A 24612-nucleotide genomic window follows, 5' to 3' on the forward strand; every position below is an offset into this window, starting at 1 on the left:
CAATTCTAGAGGAGTCATTAGCCATTGGAAGCAAGTAACTGTTGACGTTTCAACAGTTTTCTATACAATATCGGAGAGTCGGAGGAAACAGTTCGATTCATGGTATCCGCTTCTTGCTACAATTGTATAGGCTGCTTTTCTGAGCCTCTTTGCTGTTGTGCATGGAAGGTGCCTGTGTCAACGGTTATTGTCCTGGCCTTAGAGTGTGTGGTGGGGACTTGGGGTTTTTGGGGAGTCGTATAACTGTCCCCCCCTTCCTGATTTGAAGAGCACCAATACCTAAAACACGGATGGACGACTCGTGGCATAGAGTGGGGGAAGGAAGGATTTTGCAATATAAAGTGTTATGGAAAAATCTAGGTGTGAGGCTGCTCAGTCCCCCAGCTGGCCGGGCAGAGCCCGTGGGACCCTGCAGAATAAAGGAATAAAGTCCAGCCCCAACCGGAGGAAATACCAGCTGTAGACCAAAGTTTACTGCGCAATAGGTTCAAAAAGCAAATTTGAACCCCGAGGATGGGGTGACAAGGACTTTTAAAACTTTCCCACCATATCCCAGAATACAGTTAATACAGCATCATTGCTACATCACTGACATGTCACAGAAGGGGAGGGGTTAACCTTGGCCAACATGCCCAAAGATTAGCACAAGCAGACATGGGAGGGCAAGACTCAGGTATAAGATGAGCATAGACAAATATGTCTTAAGTACCCACCACCCAAAAGTCCAATAGAACTTCCTTTGCATGTCTGGAGCCTGAGGCGAGTCAGGTGATGAGATTTGGCTTCCTTTGGCTAACAATGAGCCCAGCAATTGCCACCTCTGAGAACTTCCTGGAGTCCTTTTTCAAGGGGAAAATAGTTTTGGAATGAAGAAAACTGGGAAAGGAGATGATTTTATATTATTTTTAAAGCTAGGTAACTTCCCTGAGCTGTCAAGTTGAAAGGATACATTCAGGTATAATATTTATAATATTTAACTTTAAAGATGTGCCCCCCCCCGTAATTTCCGTAACATTTAGAGTGTGGGGTGGGGGACCCCACTTTGCAAGTGGATTGCCGGGATCAGCCCCTCCCTTCTCTCCTGATCCACTAGGAAGAGGGGAGGGGGAAAACCTTCCTCCCCCCCCACTAAATTCCTCCCCTTCCGGTACATCATTGTCGCACCCCGCCCTCACAACCTCAAATTGGTCCCATACGTTGCACCTCTTCCTCCTCCTCGGAGTCCGGCTTCTGTTCCGGGAATGGAGGGGGGGGGAGAATGAGCCCCCCTCCCAACCTGCCTGCTTCTCCCGGAAGTGGAGCTTCCACTCCGGATTGCTGCTCTGCGCCGTAGCTCTAGGGGCGCGCGCTTTGGAAAGGGGAGGAGGGGCGGCAGGGGAGGACACCCCCCCACCCCACCCCCCGTGGATGTTGCAGGGAAGGAAAGGAGACTCTGGAGCGAGGACAAAGAGGTAAAGGGGTCGCGGGGGGGGGGGAGAAGTACCCAGAGACCCCCGCCAGCTCCCCAAAGCGCCTTTTGCGGGTCCCCTGTCCCATAGGCATGGGCTGGATCCCTGCACGAGTGCTGCAAAGGGGGCGGGGGCGGACATGGGACCCCCACCTAGGGGGTCCCTCGAGGACCCCTTGCCCCGTTTCCCCCTCCCCTCCCGGCACATCCTTCTCCCACCCCGCCCCCACAACCCCAAATCCCCTCCCCAATATGTTGCTCCTCCTCCTCGCCGTCCGACCTCTCTTCCGGGAATGGGGGGGGATTGAGCCCCCTCCCAACCTGCCTGCTTCTCCCGGAAGTGGAGCTTCGGCGCCGGACTGCTGCTCTGCGCCATAGCTCTAGGGGCGCGCCCTTTCGGAAAGGGGAGGAGGGGCGGGAGGGCGGGAGGGGACCCCCCCCCCCCAGACATCGATGTTGCAGGAAAGAAAAGGAGAATCGGGATCGAGGACCAAGAGGTAATGGGGTCGCGGGGGGAGGCGAGAGAAGGAACCAGAGACCCCCGCCAGCTCCCCAAAGCGCCATTCGTGGGTCGCGTCGGCATGGCCTGGATCCCTGCACGCCTGCTGCCCCTTGGCAGAGGCGGACATGGGGTGCCAACGGAGGGAGACCCCAGGAGGACCCCGTGCCCCGTTTCCCCCCCCCCAGGGATCCCTGGAGCCCTGTGGGCTCCGCATGTAGAAAGGCGGGTCATGAAAGGGTTAACGGGCGCGAGGGACGCCTGGATAGAGACCCCCGTGTGGCTCGTGTGTGTGTGGGGGGGTTGTCCTCTGGATGGAGAGGTGGGGCGCGAAGGATGAGGGGTGAGCCCCGCCAAGGCGGCCTCTGGGTGCAGGGGAGACTCAGGGAAAGAGGGAGGGGGGCGAGGAAGTGGGGGGGAGCATCCCTGGGGCGGGGAAGGGCAGCAATGGGAGAGAGGGAGAGAGAGAGATACAGAGATACTGGAAGACCAGTCCTTGGGGAGATGTCTCCATCCTGGCGCCTGCCGGGAATCTCCAGAGGGGCCTCCTTGGCTTCTCCCTCCCACCCAAGAATCGGCCACCCCTTCAAGGCGACCAGAGAGGGATCCCTGGAAAGTGGGGGAGGGGTCCAGTCCCCCCACCCCTTCCTTCCCGCAAGCTCCATCCTCTTCACGCCCACAGAAGCTCCTGCCCGCCCCAGACACAGTGGTTCAAATCCTGAGGAGAAGAGAGGAGGGGAGAGGCCTTCTGAGAAGCGGCGCTTTGTTTCCGCAATCCCACCCAGGAAGCAGCCAGAAACCTTTCCCTCTCTCTCAGGCTTCCATCTTTAAGTGTCTTTTCCACTGCCTGCTTCATTGAGGATGAGGATAATGTACACCTGTCATCAGAAACAGGGGTGCAGAGTCCATGGAATGGCTCTCAGGCTTGATATAGAAGTTGCACCTCAAAAGCATTTCTGTTCCTCTTATTTTTGGTAGGCAGTGTCAGAGTGATTGACAAGCTGAGATACAATCCTTCAGCATCTGATGATAGCAATTGCATGAATCTTCCCAGTCAAAGGACCCATTTTCATGCTATACAGTGCCTGTGGCTGGAGGCTCTACATGCAAGGTGTGCCTATACAGGCCAGTATTAGCACAGGTGAGGTGTGTGACCTTCTCAAATTTATAGACTGTATGTGAATGAGAAGTTGTGGGTGGGATTGCAGTTTATGGCATCCCTGTGATTTTCTCCACCCATAACGTTTCATGAACTGATACTGAAGTACGAATTCCAAAGTATCTACAAAAATATCACAATATAATAAGAATGATTGTAGTATTTCTACCCTGCCTAATTGGCTGGGTTTCCCCAGCCACTCTGGGCAGCTTACAGTAAACATAAAAGAAAGCAAAACATCAGACATTAAAAACATCCCGCTACAGGGCTGCCTTCAGCTGTCTTATAAATGTCAGATAGTTGCCCATTTCCTTGCCCTCTGCCTGCTTCCCTGTAACTTTGCTTCTCATGGGGGGTTGAACCTGCAGAAGACCCTCAAAGGAGGACCTCAGTGTACAGACTGAGCGATGGGGGTGGAGATGTTCCTTCAGGTCTACATACCCGAGGCTGTTTAGGGCTTTAGGTTGCAGATCTTGCTCCTCCGCAATGATCTCCAGAGCAAGTCCGACATACAATTAGCAGAGTAGGAAAAAATGCTCAGAGACAGCAAAAAAATTCCTTCAGCAAATAAATTGGTGACTGAAGGCATAAAAGGATTCTGTGCCTGAAAAATGCAATCACAGCAATTTAAAGGTCATCACCAACAATGTGAATTGTGCTCAGAAATGTACTCAGTGACTATCCTTTAGGACTGGTGTTCTGTTGTCTCAGCGGCTGCTCCCATTCTGTTGTCTAGCTAACACATTCTGGATTAGTTGCAGTTTACGAGTCACCTCCAAAGGTAGCCTCATGTATCACATGGCAATAATCCAAGCAGGAGATCAGCAGAGCATGCACCACTCTGGTGAAGTAGTCAACAGGCTGGTAGGGTCTCATCCTGCGTACCAGATGGAGCTGGCTGACAGCTGCCCTGGACACAAAACTGACCTGTGCCTCCATGGACAGCTGTGAGTCCAAAATGACGCCCAGGCTGTGCATCTGGTCCTTCAGGGCCATAGTTACCCCATTCAGGACCAGGGAGTCCCCCACACCTGCCTGCCCCCTGTCCCCCTGGAACAGTATTTCTGTCTTGTCAAGATTCAGCCTCAATCTGTTAGCTGCCATCCATCCTCCAACTGCCTCCAGACACTCACACAGGACCTTCACTAGTACCAATTTAAAAGAGAGGAAGAGCTGGGTATCATCCACATACTGGGGAACACCCAGCCGAAACCCCATGATGATCTCTCCCACCTACTTCGTATAAATATTAAAAAGCATGGGGGAGAGGACGGAGCCCTGAGGCACTCCACAAGGGAACACCCAGGGGTCAGAACACTCATCCCCCAACACCACTTTTTGGACATGGCCCAGGAGGAAAACGGGAACCACTGCATAGCAGGGCCCTCAGCTCCCCTAGAGGGTCCAGAAGGATACCATGGTCAAAGGTCTCCAAAGCCGCTGAGAGATCCAGCAGAACCAGGAAACAGCGCAACCAGGGCAATTTCAGTCCCATGATGAGGCCTGAATCCCAATTGGAAGGATAATGGTGGCAGAAGCTTTCCTGGTCCTGCAGCCCACAAAAGCTCCAGGCACCAGATGTTCATTAGCTTTGAAGGGGCCATTGGATAATTGGTAGTCTTTTCTTCAAAAGACAAATATTTTGAATACCTTTACAGTGACATATGATGTAAATAGCGTTTCTGTTTTCCTTGTTCTACATCGGAGAGACTTTGATACACAGGTCCGAGCTCATTTCTCGGCCTGAAACTGCTGTGTTAGCAGCACTGTGAGCCTGGGCAGCGTGTTTGGGGGTTCAGGGCTGCCTAGACAACAAGACCCCCTTCTCAGCCTGGCTTATATGGTCCCAAGGAAAGCAGAGCAGTACTTTTGGCACCAGCTTGGCTGCAGGAGTGGCTGGAAGGAGGTGTGCAGGGCACCATCCAACCCTCTTAGAGAGTCCACTCTGGATTTGTGTAGGTTTTCCTCCACAGCTTTTTCTTCTCCTGAAGATAACTCACGAGGCAATGAAGGTTTAGGAGCAAAGTTTTCCTTCTCAATGGGCTCCCTTCCCGGATTGACGATCCCATCTGCCCTTCACTTTCCTCTACAGCATGGGCAGAATCTGCCTTCTTGACTGTGGGATTCACTGTTGTTCTCATCCTCTCATCCACCAGGGCCTGCCGTCACCGGCAGCAGAATTCCCCCAACCCACCAAGGATTTGAGACCCATCAGGTATCCTCACCTGGTTTAGCCGGCCGGTTGAAGTCGTTCCTGAGATTGCGGCCCATTTTGCATGCTGACAGCTTCTGGAAGCCACAGGTGAGAGCTGAGTGCGGGGTGGGGACCAATGGTGGGTGGGGGCCAATGGTGGATAAATTACCCCCACCAAAGGTACTACCGCTCCCCTAACACCCCAAGACATCCTATAATTATGATATTTAAGATAGATCAGGAATAAATTCATATCTCAAGAAATAACACAACTTCAGGTTGTTAATGAATCAATACCACATATTCAAGGATGAAGTTCCCGCTAAGTACAGTTATCCATTTGCCTTTAATATCGAGCTTTTTCAGTGTCAGATTAGGATAGTCTTGTGTCAGGAGACGGGCACAAGATCAGGCAGCACATCATTATTATAAGCAGCAATGGGGGTGGGTTTTTCCATCTGGAATTCCCATGCGCCACCTGCTTTCCTTCTGCTTCTCCTGCTCTCTCCATGCAATGTGAGGCATGTAGACTGAGGTCCATTTCCAAGAACAGGAGCTTCCCTGAGCACCCATTCAGCTGACGCCAAGCACCAAACCTTGTCACTAGTTCTCTGACAGACCCAGACCACAGTCCCTGGAAAAGACGAAGACCTGAGTCTCACAAAATGGTTTATATGGACCTCCTGAGGCCAATGGGATTGTGCAGGTGATTCATAAAGATCTAGAGGTGGAAACTGGGGTGGATGGAGGATTATGATGCAGAGAATGGGAAATGTCCAAAGGAACAATGAACCAGAGAAAGAGAGAGTCTTTTCATAGACAGAGAGCAGCTGCCTTTCCTTTGAGGAAACAATTGATTTGAATAGGCTGTATTCCAAGTTCATGCTGCGATATTAACGATGACTAAGGATTATGAAAGGTTGCTGATGCATTACTATCATTTGATGACATTGCATCTTCGTTTCCTCAAAACTGGGAACATGGGTAGGAGGCGGAGGAATGTAGGAGATGTTGAAATAGGAGAAGGTGCTAATGGAGCTTGCTGTGTTCTCTTCCCCTTTCTTCTCTTCCTAGAAACCCAAACAGGATTTCCTTTCCTCCCACTCTGAAGGAGACGGAGAAGACAGTCAGAATTCTGAGGGATGGGACACATTATTTCATAAGGTATAGACATTAAAATGTGTGAAATGTGGAATATGCTTCACTGAACGAGCAAACATAGCTCACATCAACGACCTCCAACAGGGGAGAAACCATTGAAAGGTATGGAGTGTGGGAAAAGTTTCACTGATAGTGAAAATCTTAGAACACATCAGCGGACTCACATGGGCAAGAAAGGATTCCAATGCATGGATTGTGGAAAGAGCTTCAGTCAGAATGGACACTTAAGTTTACATCAGTGGACTCACACAGGGGAGAAGCCATTTAAATGTATGGAATATGGAAAAAGTTTCAGTCAGAGAGGACTACTCAATATACATCAACAGAATCACACAGGGGAAAAACCATTTAAATGTATGGAGTGTGGAAAGTGCTTCAGTCAGAATGGAGACCTTAAATTACATAAGCAGATTCACACAGGGGAGAAACCATATAAATGTATGGAGTGTGGAAAGAGCTTCAGTCGGAGTGGAAACCTCAATATACATCAACGGACTCACACAGGGGAGAAACCATTTAAATGCATGGAGTGTGGAAAGAGCTTCAGTCAGAATGGACACCTCAATATACATCAACGGACTCACACAGGGGAGAAACCATTTGAATGCATGAAATGCGGAAAGAGCTTCAGTCAGAATGGATACCTTAAAATACACCTGCCGATTCACACAGGGGATAAACCATATAAATGTATGGAGTGTGGAAAGAGCTTCAGTTTCAATTCAAACCTTAGAAAACATCAACAGACTCACACAGGGGGAAAACCTCTTAAATGTATGGAGTGTGGAAAGAGCTTTAGTGATAATGGAACCCTTAGACAACATCAGCGGACTCACACAGGAGAGAAACCATTTAAATGCATGGAGTGTGGAAAGAGCTTCAGTCAGAGTGGACACCTCAATATACATCAACGTACTCACACAGGGGAGAAACCATTTGAATGCATGAAATGCGGAAAGAGCTTCAGTCAGAATGGAGTCCTTAAAATACACCTGCGGATTCACACAGGGGATAAACCATATAAATGTATGGAGTGTGGAAAGAGCTTCAGTTTCAATCCAAACCTTAGAAAACATCAACAGACTCACACAGGTGGAAAACATCTTAAATGTATGGAGTGTGGAAAGAGCTTTAGTGATAATGGAACCCTTAGACAACATCAGCGGACTCACACAGGAGAGAAACCATTTAAATGCATGGAGTGTGGAAAGAGCTTCAGTCAGAGTGGACACCTCAATATACATCAACGTACTCACACTGGGGAGAAACCATTTGAATGCATGGAGTGTGGAAACAGCTTTAGTGATAATGGAAACCTTAGAACACATCAGCGGACTCACACAGGAGAGAAACCATTTAAATGCATGGAGTGTGGAAAGAGCTTCAGTCAGAGTGGAAACCTCAGTATACATCAACGGACTCACACAGGGGAGAAACCATATAAATGTATGGAGTGTGGAAGGAGCTTTAGTGATAATGGATACCTTAGAACACATCAACGGACTCACACAGGGGAGAAACCATATAAATGTATGGAGTGTGGAAGGAGCTTTAGTGATAATGCATACCTTAGAAGACATCAACGGACTCATACAGGGGAGAAACCATATAAATGTATGGAGTGTGGAAAGAGCTTCAGATTCAGTGGCAACCTTAGAAACCATCAAAGGATTCACACGGGGGAGAAACCATATAAATGTATGGAGTGTGGAAACAGCTTTAGTGATAATGGAAGCCTTAAAACACATCAGCGGACTCACACAGGAGAGAAACCATTTAAATGCATGGAATGTGGAAAGAGCTTCAGTCAGAGGGGACTCCTCAATATACATCAGCGGACTCACACTGGGGAGAAACCATATAAATGTATGGAGTGTGGAAACAGCTTTAGTGATAAAGGAAACCTTAGAACACATCAGCGGACTCACACAGGAGAGAAACCATTTAAATGCATGGAGTGTGGAAAGAGCTTCAATCAGAGTGGAAACCTCAATAAACATCAACGGACTCACACAGGGGAGAAACCATATAAATGTATAGAGTGTGGAAAGAGCTTTAGTGATAATGGATACCTTAGAACACATCAACGGACTCACACAGGAGAGAAACCATTTAAATGCATGGAGTGTGGAAAGAGCTTCAGTCAGAGTGGACACCTCAATATACATCAACGGACTCACACGGGAGAAACCATTTAAATGCATGGAGTGTGGAAAGAGCTTCTGTCATAATGGACACCTCAATATGCATCAACGGATTCACACAGGGGAGAAACCATTTAAATGCATGGAGTGCGGAAAGAGCTTTAGGCAGAATGGACACCTTAGAAAACATCAGCAGATACACAGGGGAGAAACTGTTTAAATGTATGGACTGTGGAAGGAACTGCAGTCAGAGCGGAACCCTTGATTTCTGTCAACAAACTCACACAAAAGACAAACCGTATAAATATCAGGAAAGTAGATACAGGTTCAGTCCTAGTGGAAGTTCTAAATCAACAGACTCATGAACATGAAGAACTTTAGGAGTTGAAACCCTACAAACCATCAAGAAACTCAAAGAGAAGAAGCAGTATAAATGGAAAGATTGCGAAAAGGGCTTTATTTACAATGGAGTGTTTAAGGAACATCCTGGGACTCTCCCAAGGAAGAACCCATTTAGATGTATGGAGAACGGGACGTTTTCCTTTCAGTGTCCACTCTTTCTTCACAGCAATGAACTCATCAGGAAATCAGTCTGAAACACATGACGTGTATTTGAAGTGCTTGTGTATATATGTAAAACTGAACAGCAACAAAATTTTGAAGGCAATGTCAAACAATGTGAGTATAATCTAAGAGGTAAAGCACCTTTTGAGAGAGAGGATGAATCTGGTTTGCTGGTGGTGAGTGAGGATGAGGGCTGGGTGATATATTGACTGGTCCAATACCGGTTTCTAGACCACATCGTGATAACCTTTGAAGAAGAACTGATATGGCAATACACCGTGAATCACAGTGTGTGTTTCTGGGACGTGCCTCCAAGCAGCGGCAGAAAGCTTTTCTTCGTGAAGTCCCTGCAGATGCTGAGTTGCTGACTTTCCTCCCAGGGAACAGGAAGCGAAACACACACATCCATTGCCCTGCATCCCTCCAGCCTCTTTCCTCCCTTGCTCCCTTCTGCTGGTGTGTGTGCCTGACTTAGATATCCTGTGTGCTCTGTGTGATTTTACTGCTGGAACTGGATTTGCTCTCAGGAGCTAAGTTTTGTGCCTCACTGGGGACCCAGTGAGAACTGTATGCTTTGAAAGCTCAGTAAACTATTACTGAACAAGTCCTGCTGCCTCTGTGTGTGTTTTTGACCTCAGCGTGGGAATTGCTCTACACGTGGCCCCTACCCTGCTGCTACGTGCCTCATGCCCTGGAGTTGGTCTACTCAAGCATGCAAGATGGCATGCACCAAGCTCTGTCACCCCACCACTGCATGATTTCAAAACACTACTTATTCAACAGAACTTCATCCCTGCCCCCTGCGCATTCTGAAGAAAACTTGAAATACTGAAATTGAATGGGAGATTTCCCCCCAAGCCTATTTGTAGGATGGGGAAGGTGGGGCTGCAGGTACCAGGGAAGTCTCCTGGGGGGCCCATCTTCAGTCATGAACCCCATGGGCAACCCTAGAGCTCCTGCTTATTCTGGGGTTTGGAGAAGATAGTACTTTTCCATATTCCCAGAAGTTATTATTCAATCCTGCTGCTAGGGAGTATTCCTACCAGAGGACCAGAGTGTATATTACTTACTATCATAATGATTTTACTGCTATGGCTGTTTTTGCTGTCATGGACTGGCTGGCTGGGGGGGGGGGTGAGGCACCAGCTGGGAGACCCCAAAGGGAAGAAGGCTCAGATCCTGGGGACTGGTGGTGGGATGGCAATGAGCAGAAAGAAGGAGAAAATGGAGCAGAACGGGAGGGAAGATGTTGCAGGCTGGAGGAAACAGGGTTTGGTGAGCAGGAAGAGGCTGGGGCAGAGAGCAGTTCAGGCTCAGAGGGAGGAGAGGAGGGGGGTCAGGAGACCCAGAGGAGGCCGGATGCTGAAGCATCCAGGGAGACGACGACTCCTGCTGCGACCAGCTCCCCTCTCCCCTGGTCTCCTAGAGCACACAGAGAAACCCAGTTCAGACCCCATGATCCTGCACATGATATTAAGAGGGTGTTTCCCTGCCCCCCAACATGCCTCACTTTAATCTTGTTGACAATGAACTGTATTTTCAGCCCATTCTCCCTGTTTGGAGAGCTCTTTTTGGTGCTCCTTACAATCTCTCTTTGTTTGAACAACTGCTACTAGCAAACTTTGCCCCCTCCCTACTCATTCCTAACTCTAGATCATTTATGAACAAGTTGAAAAGCCACGTGTCCCAATCCTGATCTATAGGGGACTCTCTGCTTCTCTCCATTCATAGGAGTGTTCCTTTATTAGTACGTGTTCCTCCCTCCCCCCATCCTTCTGTGCTGCGGAGGAAACCCTGCGGAAAAGTTCTGGGGTGAATTTCGCTTCCCCATACATCCAACACTGCTCAGCATTCAGGAAAATGGAAGAGGAAAGCTGGCCACAATCCAAGAGACTGAGGTCAGCAGAAAGGGAAACAAAGCCTACTCCAAGGGAAGCCGCTTCAGCTTCCAGCCCATCTGCTCCCACAATGGCTGAAGAAGAATTGCCCTTTGGGAATGGTGGAGCTGAATGGAAGTGGGCGAGGAAGCCCCACAATCGCTCCTGCTGGAGGAATAGGGGCACTGACCCCAATACTCAAAGGTGATGATGACCTGGTCCTTTAGGGGCACTCTTACGCCATCAGGAACCGGGAGTCCCCCACACCTGCCTCCCCCACACCTGCCTCCCTCATCTGGATTCAACCTCAATCTGTTAGCTGCCATCCATCCTCCAACCACCTCTTTCCAGCTCTTTCTGTGATGTATGATGTATCTGGGGATGGTGGTCTTGGGTTACACCCCGTCTGTGATGTGTGTATGATGTATGGAGGGGTGGTCTTGAGCTCCAGGGCAGGGCATTTAAAATGTCTATAGAAGGCCTTGTGTGCCATTGTTCTGGGTTCCCCCTCCCTCCTGCGTGTGGTGAGTGAGGACCCTGTTGCAAGAGATCAATAAAGATCAGGCTTACTAGCTGCTTTGCTTCTCAATATTCTCTGGTTGGCCTCTGTTATTTTCTCCTACCAATAGGGAACCTACGTAAGGACTCTATATGGGCTCTTGGATACCGCAAAAGGGGAAAAGGGCAGATTTTTTGTTTACAACATTTGCTTGGAACATTTATTTTATATATATTAGACCTCAAAATTCTTACAACAATTGCATATGGTTGCATGAACTTTTAAGACCTCTCCCCATTTCCCACAATACATTTTTTCACAGCATCATCCATACATCACAAATGTGTCACAAAGTAGGAGTGTTTGGAATTTAGAAACATGAGCCAATTACCTACCCCTCTCAACAACCCCAGTTTCCCCACACCTTTTAACTACCCCCTTCCCCAAAGAACCATAATAGTATTTACCCATCCCCCCAACTGCAAGGTTTTCCTCCGCTTCTCCTCTGAATGCATCAGGATTCAACCCACCATCCCAATGGATTTCTGTCTGGGACATGTGCTGCCCTTGATCGCCTCCTGCCTCCTAAGGGATTATGGAGTCAGGGGGAGCCCTGGAGACCCCAATTCTAGAGGAGTCATTAGCCATTGGAAGCAAGTAACTGTTGACGTTTCAACAGTTTTCTATACAATATCGGAGAGTCGGAGGAAACAGTTCGATTCATGGTATCCCCTTCTTGCTACAATTGTATAGGCTGCTTTTCTGAGCCTCTTTGCTGTTGTGCATGGAAGGTGCCTGTGTCAACGGTCATTGTCCTGGCCTTAGAGTGTGTGGTGGGGACTTGGGGTTTTTGGGGAGTCGTATAACTGTCCCCCCTTCCTGATTTGAAGAGCACCAATACCTAAAACACGGATGGACGACTCGTGGCATAGAGTGGGGGACGGAAGGATTTTGCAATATAAAGTGTTATGGAAAAATCTAGGTGCGAGGCTGCTCCGTCCCCCAGCTGGCCGGGCAGAGCCCGTGGGACCCTGCGGAATAAAGGAAGGAGTCCAGCCAACCGGAGCAAATAGCTGTAGACCAAAGTTTACTGCGCAATAGGTTCAAAAAGCAAATTTGAACCCCGAGGATGGGGTGACAAGGACTTTTAAAACTTTCCCACCATATCCCAGAATACAGTTAATACAGCATCATTGCTACATCACTGACATGTCACAGAAGGGGAGGGGTTAACCTTGGCAAACATGCCCAAAGATTAGCACAAGCAGACATGGGAGGGCAAGACTCAGGTATAAGATGAGCATAGACAAATATGTCTTAAGTACCCACCACCCAAAAGTCCAATAGAACTTCCTTTGCATGTCTGGAGCCTGAGGCGAGTCAGGTGATGAGATTTGGCTTCCTTTGGCTAACAATGAGCCCAGCAATTGCCACCTCTGAGAACTTCCTGGAGTCCTTTTGGGAAAGGAGATGATTTTATATTATTTTTAAAGCTAGGTAACTTCCCTGAGCTGTCAAGTTGAAAGGATACATTCAGGTATAATATTTATAATATTTAACTTTAAAGATGTGCCCCCCCCGTAATTTCCGTAACATTTAGAGTGTGGGGTGGGGGACCCCACTTTGCAAGTGGATTGCCGGGATCAGCCCCTCCCTTCTCTCCTGATCCACTAGGAAGAGGGGAGGGGGAAAACCTTCCTCCCCCCCCCCACTAAATTCCTCCCCTTCCGGTACATCATTGTCGCACCCCGCCCTCACAACCTCAAATTGGTCCCATACGTTGCACCTCTTCCTCCTCCTCTCCATCTGCCTTCTGTTCCGGGAATGGGGGGGGGGAGAATGAGCCCCCCTCCCAACCTGCCTGCCTCTCCCGGAAGTGGAGCTTCTGCGCCGGATTGCTGCTCTGCGCCGTAGCTCTAGGGGCGCGCGCTTTCGGAAAGGGGAGGAGGGGCGGCAGGGGAGGACACCCCCCCACCCCACCCCCCGTGGATGTTGCAGGGAAGGAAAGGAGACTCTGGAGCGAGGACAAAGAGGTAAAGGGGTCGCGGGGGGAGGCGAGAGAAGGATGCAGAGACCCCCGCCAGCTCCCCAAAGCGCCATTCGTGGGTCGCGTCGGCATGGCCTGGATCCCTGCACGCCTGCTGCCCCTTGGCAGAGGCGGACATGGGGTGCCAACGGAGGGAGACCCCATGAGGACCCCGTGCCCCGTTTCCCCCCCACAGGGATCCCTGGAGCCCTGTGGGCTCCGCATGTAGAAAGGCGGGTCATGAAAGGGTTAACGGGCTCGAGGGACGCCTGGATAGAGACCCCCGTGTGGCTCGTGTGTGTGTGTGGGGGGGGTTGTCCTCTGGATGGAGAGGTGGGGCGCGAAGGATGAGGGGTGAGCCCCGCCAAGGCGGCCTCTGGGTGCAGGGGAGACTCAGGGAAAGAGGGAGGGGGGCGAGGAAGTGGGGGGGAGCATCCCTGGGGCAGGGAAAGGCAGCAATGGGAGAGAGGGAGAGAGAGAGATACAGAGATACTGGAAGACCAGTCCTTGGGGAGATGTCTCCATCCTGGCGCCTGCCGGGAATCTCCAGAGGGGCCTCCTTGGCTTCTCCCTCCCACCCAAGAATCGGCCACCCCTTCAAGGCGACCAGAGAGGGATCCCTGGAAAGTGGGGGAGGGGTCCAGTCCCCCCACCCCTTCCTTCCCGCAAGCTCCATCCTCTTCACGCCCACAGAAGCTCCTGCCCGCCCCAGACACAGTGGTTCAAATCCTGAGGAGAAGAGAGGAGGGGAGAGGCCTTCTGAGAAGCGGCACTTTGTTTCCGCAATCCCACCCAGGAAGCAGCCAGAAACCTTTCCCTCTCTCTCAGGCTTCCATCTTTAAGTGTCTTTTCCACTGCCTGCTTCATTGAGGATGAGGATAATGTACACCTGTCATCAGAAACAGGGGTGCAGAGTCCATGGAATGGCTCTCAGGCTTGATATAGAAGTTGCACCTCAAAAGCATTTCTGTTCCTCTTATTTTTGGTAGGCAGTGTCAGAGTGACTGACAAGCTGAGATACAATCCTTCAGCATCTGATGATAGCAATTGCATGAATCTTCCCAGTCAAAGGACCCATTTTCATGCTATACAGTGCCTGTGGCTGGAGGCTCTACATGCAAGGTGTGCCTATACAGGCCAGTATTAGCACAGGTGAGGTGTGTGACCTTCTCAAATTTATAGACTGTATGTGAATGAGAAGTTGTGGGTGGGATTGCAGTTTATGGCATCCCTGTGATTTTCTCCACCCATAACATTTCATGAACTGATACTGAAGTACGAATTCCAAAATATCTACAAAAATATCACAATATAATAAGAATGATTGTAGTATTTCTACCCTGCCTAACTGGCTGGGTTTCCCCAGCCACTCTGGGCAGCTTACAGTAAACATAAAAGAAAGCAAAACATCAGACATTAAAAACATCCCGCTACAGGGCTGCCTTCAGCTGTCTTCTAAATGTCAGATAGTTGCCCATTTCCTTGCCCTCTGCCTGCTTCCCTGTAACTTTGCTTCTCATGGGGGGGTTGAACCTGCAGAAGACCCTCAAAGGAGGACCTCAGTGTACAGACTGAGCGATGGGGGTGGAGATGTTCCTTCAGGTCTACATACCCGAGGCTGTTTAGGGCTTTAGGTTGCAGATCTTGCTCCTCCGCAATGATCTCCAGAGCAAGTCCGACATACAATTAGCAGAGTAGGAAAAAACGCTCAGAGACAGCAAAAAAATTCCTTCAGCAAATAAATTTGTGACTGAAGGCATAAAAGGATTCTGTGCCTGAAAAATGCAACCACAGCAATTTAAAGGTCATCACCAACAATGTGAATTGTGCTCAGAAATGTACTCAGTGACTATCCTTTAGGATTGGTGTTCTGTTGTCTCAGCGGCTGCTCCCATTCTGTTGTCTAGCTAACACATTCTGGATTAGTTGCAGTTTACGAGTCACCTCCAAAGGTAGCCTCATGTATCACATGGCAATAATCCAAGCAGGAGATCAGCAGAGCATGCACCACTCTGGTGAAATAGTCAACAGGCTGGTAGGGTCTCATCCTGCGTACCAGATGGAGCTGGCTGACAGCTGCCCTGGACACAAAACTGACCTGTGCCTCCATGGACAGCTGTGAGTCCAGAATGACGCCCAGGCTGTGCATCTGGTCCTTCAGGGCCATAGTTACCCCATTCAGGACCAGGGAGTCCCCCACACCTGCCTGCCCCCTGTCCCCCTGGAACAGTATTTCTGTCTTGTCAAGATTCAGCCTCAATCTGTTAGCCGCCATCCATCCTCCAACTGCCTCCAGACATTCACACAGGACCTTCACTGGTTCCAATTTAAAAGAGAAGAAGAGCTGGGTATCATCCACATACTGGGGAACACCCAGCCGAAACCCCATGATGATCTCTCCCACCTACTTCGTATAAATATTAAAAAGCATGGGGGAGAGGACGGAGCCCTGAGGCACTCCACAAGGGAACACCCAGGGGTCAGAACACTCATCCCCCAACACCACTTTTTGGACATGGCCCAGGAGGAAAACGGGAACCACTGCATAGCAGGGCCCTCAGCTCCCCTAGAGGGTCCAGAAGGATACCATGGTCAAAGGTCTCCAAAGCCGCTGAGAGATCCAGCAGAACCAGGAAACAGCGCAACCAGGGCAATTTCAGTCCCATGATGAGGCCTGAATCCCAATTGGAAGGATAATGGTGGCAGAAGCTTTCCTGGTCCTGCAGCCCACAAAAGCTCCAGGCACCAGATGTTCATTAGCTTTGAAGGGGCCATTGGATAATTGGTAGTCTTTTCTTCAAAAGACAAATATTTTGAATACCTTTACAGTGACATATGATGTAAATAGTGTTTCTGTTTTCCTTGTTCTACATCGGAGAGACTTTGATACACAGGTCTGAGCTCATTTCTCGGCCTGAAACTGCTGTGTTAGCAGCACTGTGAGCCTGGACAGTGTGTTTGGGGGTTCAGGGCTGCCTAGACAACAAGACCCCCTTCTCAGCCTGGCTTATATGGTCCCAAGGAAAGCAGAGCAGTACTTTTGGCACCAGCTTGGCTGCAGGAGTGGGTGGAAGGAGGTGTGCAGGACACCATCCAACCCTCTTAGAGAGTCCACTCTGGATTTGTGTAGGTTTTCCTCCACAGCTTTTTCTTCTCCTGAAGATAACTCACGAGGCAATGAAGGTTTAGGAGCAAAGTTTTCCTTCTCAATGGGCTCCCTTCCCGGATTGACGATCCCATCTGCCCTTCACTTTCCTCTACAGCATGGGCAGAATCTGATGTCAGGGACTCAGCGGGAGCGCAGGGAGGAGAGGAGATGGAAAGCGAGGGGGAGCAATCCGAGGGCAGCGTAGGAGAATATGACAGCAGCCCGATAGATTCCATGAGCCTCTCCAGTGAATCGGAAAATTCACAGAAGGGGGCGCCGATGGGCAGGGCAAGGGGCGACCCAAGGGGGACACCCCAGAAGCAAGGGGCCAGCGGGGACTCCCAGAGCAGCAGTTGCAAATCAGGACCAGCTTCCCCACCAGAGCGTAGTGGGGGGGAGGAGTCCCAGGTGTCAGAGCCCACATATGCACCACCAGCGAGAGAAGATGAGTCAGGGTGGACCACGCCTCCATCGGAGAGCGAGTTAACGGTTAAGAGGAAAGTTGCAGGCTGGGCGCGCGCGCCAAGTTCAAAGGTACAGGCGAGCGGCACAGAAGGTAGCCCGGATAGGGAACCAGGTCCTAAAGCCCGCCGGAAGGAGGGGCAAGAATCGTCAGGGTCAGCGTCAGAGGAGTCCAGGAAGGATGAGACCCTAGCGGGCAGGAGGGCCCACAGGAGAAAGGAACTTAGGAAGAGGTGGAGCAAAGCGAGAGTCTTAAACTGGTGTGGAGGGGGAGGAGACTCAGACAGGACTTCGCCGGTCTAAGGTCGGGACGTAGAGCTGCACGCTGCGGCTTTAAAATGGAGACTGAATCTCAATAAAGACTTTTGTACATAACTACAGCCTAGCGTTGGTCCTCTGTGAGCTGGGACCTGGAGGCAGCTCTGACATCTGCCTTCTTGACTGTGGGATTCACTGTTGTTCTCATCCTCTCATCCACCAGGGCCTGCCGTCACCGGCAGCAGAATTCCCCCAACCCACCAAGGATTTGAGACCCATCAGGTATCCTCACCTGGTTAAGCCGGCCGGTTGAAATCGTTCCTGAGATTGCGGCCCATTTTGCATGCTGACAGCTTCTGGAAGCCACAGGTGAGAGCTGAGTGCGGGGTGGGGACCAATGGTGGGTGGGGGGCCAATCGTGGGTGGGGGCCAATGGTGGATAAATTACCCCCACCAAAGGTACTACCGCTCCCCTAACACCCCAAGACATCCTATAATTATGATATTTAAGACAGATCAGGAATAAATTCATATCTCAAGAAATAACACAACTTCAGGTTGTTAATGAATCAATACCACATATTCAAGGATGAAGTTCCCGCTAAGTACAGTTATCAATTTGCCTTTAATATCCAGCTTTTTCAGTGTCAGATTAGGATAGTCTTGTGTCAGGAGACGGGCACAAGATCAGGCAGCACATCATTATTATAAGCAGCAATGGGGGTGGGTGTTTCCATCTGGGATTCCCATGCGCCACCTGCTTTCCTTCTGCTTCTCCTGCTCTCTCCATGCAATGTGAGGCATGTAGACTGAGGTCCATTTCCAAGAACAGGAGCTTCCCTGAGCACCCATTCAGCTGACGCCAAGCACCAAGCCTTGTCACTAGTTCTCTGACAGACCCAGACCACAGTCCCTGGAAAAGACGAAGACCTGAGTCTCACAAAATGGTTTATATGGACCTCCTGAGGCCAATGGGATTGTGCAGGTGATTCATAAAGATCTAGAGGTGGAAACTGGGGTGGATGGAGGATTATGATGCAGAGAATGGGAAATGTCCAAAGGAACGATGAACCAGAGAAACAGAGAGTCTTTTCATAGACAGAGAGCAGCTGCCTTTCCTTTGAGGAAACAATTGATTTGAATAGGCTGTATTCCAAGTTCATGCTGCTATATTAACGATGACTAAGGATTATGAAAGGTTGCTGATGCATTACTATCATTTGGTGACATTGCATCTTCGTTTCCTCAAAACTGGGAACATGGGTAGGAGGCGGGGGAATGTAGGAGATGTTGAAATAGGAGAAGGTGCTAATGGAGCTTGCTGTGTTCTCTTCCCCTTTCTTCTCTTCCTAGAAACCCAAACAGGATTTCCTTTCCTCCCACTCTGAAGGAGACGGGGAAGACAGTCAGAATTCTGAGGGATGGGACACTTTATTTCATAAGGTATAGACATTAAAATGTGTGAAATGTGGAATATGCTTCACTGAACGAGCACACATAGCTCACATCAATGACCTCCAACAGGGGAGAAACCATTGAAAGGTATGGAGTGTGGGAAAAGTTTCACTGATAGTGAAAATCTTAGAACACATCAGCGGATTCACATGGGCAAGAAAGGATTCCAATGCATGGATTGTGGAAAGAGCTTCAGTCAGAATGGACACTTAAGTTTACATCAGAGGACTCACACAGGGGAGAAGCCATTTAAATGTATGGAATATGGAAAAAGTTTCAGTCAGAGAGGACAACTCAATATACATCAACAGAATCACACAGGGGGAAAACCATTTAAATGTATGGAGTGTGGAAAGTGCTTCAGTCAGAATGGAGACCTTAAATTACATAAGCAGATTCACACAGGGGAGAAACCATTTAAATGCATGGAGTGTGGAAAGAGCTTCAGTCAGAATGGACACCTCAATATACATCAACGGACTCACACAGGGGAGAAACCATTTGAATGCATGAAATGCGGAAAGAGCTTCAGTCAGAATGGACACCTTAAAATACACCTGCGGATTCACACAGGGGAGAAACCATATAAATGTATGGAGTGTGGAAAGAGCTTCAGTATGAGTGGACAACTCAACAGACACCAACGGACTCACACAGGGGGAAAACCTCTTAAATGTATGGAGTGTGGAAAGAGCTTTAGTGATAATGGAACCCTTAGACAACATCAGCGGACTCACACAGGAGAGAAACCATTTAAATGCATGGAGTGTGGAAAGAGCTTCAGTCAGAGTGGATACCTCAATATACATCAACGTACTCACACAGGGGAGAAACCATTTGAATGCATGGAATGCGGAAAGAGCTTCAGTCAGAAAGGATACCTTAGATTGCATCAACGGACTCATACAGGGGAGAAACCATATAAATGTATGGAGTGTGGAAAGAGCTTGAGTTTCAATTCAAACCTTAGAAAACATCAACAGACTCACACAGGGGGAAAACCTCTTAAATGTATGGAGTGTGGAAAGAGCTTTAGTGATAATGGAACCCTTAGACAACATCAGCGGACTCACACAGGAGAGAAACCATTTAAATGCATGGAATGTGGAAAGAGCTTCAGTCAGAGGGGACTCCTCAATATACATCAGCGGACTCACACTGGGGAGAAACCATATAAATGTATGGAGTGTGGAAACAGCTTTAGTGATAATGGAAACCTTAGAACACATCAGCGGACTCACACAGGAGAGAAACCATTTAAATGCATGGAGTGTGGAAAGAGCTTCAGTCAGAGTGGAAACCTCAGTATACATCAACGGACTCACACAGGGGAGAAACCATATAAATGTATGGAGTGTGGAAGGAGCTTTAGTGATAATGGATACCTTAGAACACATCAACGGACTCACACAGGGGAGAAACCATATAAATGTATGGAGTGTGGAAGGAGCTTTAGTGATAATGCATACCTTAGAAGACATCAACGGACTCATACAGGGGAGAAACCATATAAATGTATGGAGTGTGGAAAGAGCTTCAGATTCAGTGGCAACCTTAGAAACCATCAAAGGATTCACACGGGGAAGAAACCATATAAATGTATGGATTGTGGAAACAGCTTTAGTGATAATGGAAGCCTTAAAACACATCAGCGGACTCACACAGGAGAGAAACCATTTAAATGCATGGAATGTGGAAAGAGCTTCAGTCAGAAGGGACTCCTCAATATACATCAGCGGACTCACACTGGGGAGAAACCATATAAATGTATGGAGTGTGGAAACAGCTTTAGTGATAATGGAAACCTTAGAACACATCAGCGGACTCACACAGGAGAGAAACCATTTAAATGCATGGAGTGTGGAAAGAGCTTCAGTCAAAGTGGAAACCTCAGTATACATCAACGGACTCACACAGGGGAGAAACCATATAAATGTATAGAGTGTGGAAAGAGCTTTAGTGATAATGGATCCCTTAGAACACATCAACGGACTCACACAGGAGAGAAACCATTTCAATGCATGGAGTGTGGAAAGAGCTTCAGTCAGAGTGGACACCTCAATATACATCAACGGACTCACACGGGAGAAACCATTTAAATGCATGGAGTGTGGAAAGAGCTTCTGTCATAATGGACACCTCAATATACATCAACGGACTCACACAGGCAAAAAGCCATTTGAATGCATGGAGTGCGGAAAGTGCTTCAGTCAGAATGGAGACCTTAAATTACACCAGTGGATTCATACAGGGGAGAAACCATTTAAATGCATGGAGTGCGGAAAGAGCTTCAGGCAGAATGGACACCTTAGAAAACATCAGCAGATACACAGGGGAGAAACTGTTTAAATGTATGGACTGTGGAAGGAACTGCAGTCAGAGCGGAACCCTTGATTTCTGTCAACAAACTCACACAAAAGACAAACCGTATAAATATCAGGAAAGTAGATACAGGTTCAGTCCTAGTGGAAGTTCTAAATGAACAGACTCATGAACATGAAGAACTTTAGGAGTTGAAACCCTACAAACCATCAAGAAACTCAAAGAGGAGAAGCAGTATAAATGGAAAGATTGCAAAAAGGGCTTTATTTACAATGGAGTGTTTAAGGAACATCCTGGGACTCTCCCAAGGAAGAACCCATTTAGATGTATGGAGAACGGGACGTTTTCCTTTCAGTGTCCACTCTTTCTTCACAGCAATGAACTCATCAGGAAATCAGTCTGAAACACATGACGTGTATTTGAAGTGCTTGTGTACATATGTAAAACTGAACAGCAACAAAATTTTGAAGGCAATGTCAAACAATGTGAGTATAATCTAAGAGGTAAAGCACCTTTTGAGAGAGAGGATGAATCTGGTTTGCTGGTGGTGAGTGAGGATGAGGGCTGGGCGATATATTGATACCTGGTCCAATACCGGTTTCTAGACCGCATCGTGATAACCTTTGAAGAATAACTGATATGGCAATACACCGTGAATCACAGTGTGTGTTTCTGGGACGTGCCTCCAAGCAGCGGCAGAAAGCTTTTCTTCGTGAAGTCCCTGCAGATGCTGAGTTGCTGACTTTCCTCCCAGGCAACAGGAAGCGAAACACACACATCCATTGCCTGCGTCCTTCCAGCCTCTTTCCTCCCTTGCTCCCTTCTGCTGGTGTGTGTGCCTGACTTAGATATCCTGTGTGCTCTGTGTGATTTTACTGCTGGAACTGGATTTGCTCTCAGGAGCTAAGTTTTGTGCCTCACTGGGGACCCAGTGAGAACTGTATGCTTTGAAAGCTCAGTAAACTATTACTGAAGAAGTCCTGCTGCCTCTGTGTGTGTTTTTGACCTCAGCGTGGGAATTGCTCTACACGTGGCCCCTACCCTGCTGCTACGTGCCTCATGCCCTGGAGTTGGTCTACTCAAGCATGCAAGATGGCATGCACCAATCTCTGTCACCCCACCACTGCATGATTTCAAAACACTACTTATTCAACAGAACTTCATCCCTGCCCCCTGCGCATTCTGAAGAAAACTTGAAATACTGAAATTGAATGGGAGATTTCCCCCCAAGCCTATTTGTAGGATGGGGAAGGTGGGGCTGCAGGTACCAGGGAAGTCTCCTGGGGGGCCCATCTTCAGTCATGAACCCCATGGGCAACCCTAGAGCTCCTGCTTATTCTGGGGTTTGGAGAAGATAGTACTTTTCCATATTCCCAGAAGTTATTATTCAATCCTGCTGCTAGGGAGTATTCCTACCAGAGGACCAGAGTGTATATTACTATCAAACTGATTTTACTGCTATGGCTGTTTTTGCTGTCATGGACTGGCTGGCTGGGGGGGGGGGTGAGGCACCAGCTGGGGAACCCCCAAGGGAAGAAGGCTCAGATCCTGGGGACTGGTGGTGGGATGGCAATGAGCAGAAAGAAGGAGAAAATGGAGCAGAACGGGAGGGAAGATGTTGCAGGCTGGAGGAAACAGGGTTTGGTGAGCAGGAAGAGGCTGGGGCAGAGAGCAGTTCAGGCTCAGAGGGAGGAGAGGAGGGGGGCCAGGAGACCCAGAGGAGGCCGGCTGCTGAAGCATCCAGGGAGACGACGACTCCTGCTGCGACCAGCTCCCCTCTCTCCTGGTCTCCTAAAGCACACAGAAAAACCCGGTTCAGACCCCATGATCCTGCACATGAGATTAAGAGGGTGTTTCCCTGCCCCCCAACATGCATCACTTTAATCTTGTTGACAATGAACTGTATTTTCAGCCCATTCTCCCTGTTTGGAGAGCTCTTTTTGGTGCTCCTTACAATCTCTCTTTGTTTGAACAACTGCCACTAGCAAACTTTGCCCCCTCCCTACTCATTCCTAACTCTAGATCATTTATGAACAAGTTGAAAAGCCACATGTCCCAATACTGATCTATAGGGGACTCCACTTTCTGCTTCTCTCCATTCATAGGAGTGTTCCTTTATTAGTACGTGTTCCTCCCTCCCCCCATCCTTCTGTGCTGTGGAGGAAACCCTGCAGAAAAGTTCTGGGGTGAATTTCGCTTCCCTATACATCCAACACTGCTCAGCATTCAGGAAAATGGAAGAGGAAAGCTGGCCACAATCCAAGAGACTGAGGTCAGCAGAAAGGGAAACAAAGCCTACTCCAAGGGAAGCCGCTTCAGCTTCCAGCCCGTCTGCTCCCACAATGGCTGAAGAAGAATTGCCCTTTGGGAATGGCGGAGCTGAATGGAAGTGGGCGAGGAAGCCCCACAATCGCTCCTGCTGGAGGAATAGGGGCACTGACCCCAATACTCAAAGGTGATGATGACCTGGTCCTTTAGGGGCACTCTTACGCCATCAGGAACCGGGAGTCCCCCACACCTGCCTCCCCCACACCTGCCTCCCTCATCTGGATTCAACCTCAATCTGTTAGCTGCCATCCATCCTCCAACCACCTCTTTACAGCTCTTTCTGTGATGTGTGATGTATCTGGGGATGGTGGTCTTGGGTTACACCCCGTCTGTGATGTGTGTATGATGTATGGAGGGATGGTCTTGAGCTCCAGGGCAGGGCATTTAAAATGTCTATAGAAGGCCTTGTGTGCCATTGTTCTGGGTTCCCCCTCCCTCCTGCGTGTGGTGAGTGAGGACCCTGTTGCAACAGATCAATAAAGATCAGGCTTACTAGCTGCTTTGCTTCTCAATATTCTCTGGTTGGCCCCTGTTATTTTCTCCTACCAATAGGGAACCTACGTAAGGACTCTATATGGGCTCTTGGATACCCCAAAAGGGGAAAAGGGCAGATTTTTTGTTTACAACATTTGCTTGGAACATTTATTTTATATATATTAGACCTCAAAATTCTTACAACAATTGCATATGGTTGCATGAACTTTTAAGACCTCTCCCCATTTCCCACAATACATTTTTTCACAGCATCATCCATACATCACAAATGTGTCACAAAGTAGGAGTGTTTGGAATTTAGAAACATGAGCCCATTACCTACCCCTCTCAACAACCCCAGTTTCCCCACACCTTTTAACTACCCCCTTCCCCAAAGAACCATAATAGTATTTACCCATCCCCCCAACTGCAAGGTTTTCCTCCGCTTCTCCTCTGAATGCATCAGGATTCAACCCACCATCCCAATGGATTTCTGTCTGGGACATGTGCTGCCCTTGATCGCCTCCTGCCTCCTAAGGGATTATGGAGTCAGGGGGAGCCCTGGAGACCCCAATTCTAGAGGAGTCATTAGCCA

General features: G+C 48.9%; 1 protein-coding gene across 1 annotated transcript in view; it reads left to right on the forward strand.

Moving 5' to 3' along the window:
* Positions 1 to 21849, forward strand: part of LOC307224861 (uncharacterized protein) — a gene marked incomplete at its 3' end in the record, with an annotated part of 48185 nt that extends 26336 nt beyond the window's left edge. The window contains exons 2-7 of the mRNA XM_079992031.1: positions 1264 to 1451; positions 5262 to 5407; positions 14560 to 14722; positions 17662 to 17807; positions 18792 to 19760; positions 21821 to 21849. Of these exons, the coding sequence (XP_079848157.1) occupies positions 18983 to 19760; positions 21821 to 21849 (807 nt within the window). The 5' untranslated portion in view covers positions 1264 to 1451; positions 5262 to 5407; positions 14560 to 14722; positions 17662 to 17807; positions 18792 to 18982. The remainder of the gene's footprint in view (positions 1 to 1263; positions 1452 to 5261; positions 5408 to 14559; positions 14723 to 17661; positions 17808 to 18791; positions 19761 to 21820) is intronic.
* Positions 21850 to 24612: the final 2763 nt, after the last annotated feature.

Source organism: Podarcis cretensis (assembly GCF_951804945.1).
Source record: "Podarcis cretensis genome assembly, chromosome: 10".
NCBI classification, from domain to species: domain Eukaryota; kingdom Metazoa; phylum Chordata; class Lepidosauria; order Squamata; family Lacertidae; genus Podarcis; species Podarcis cretensis.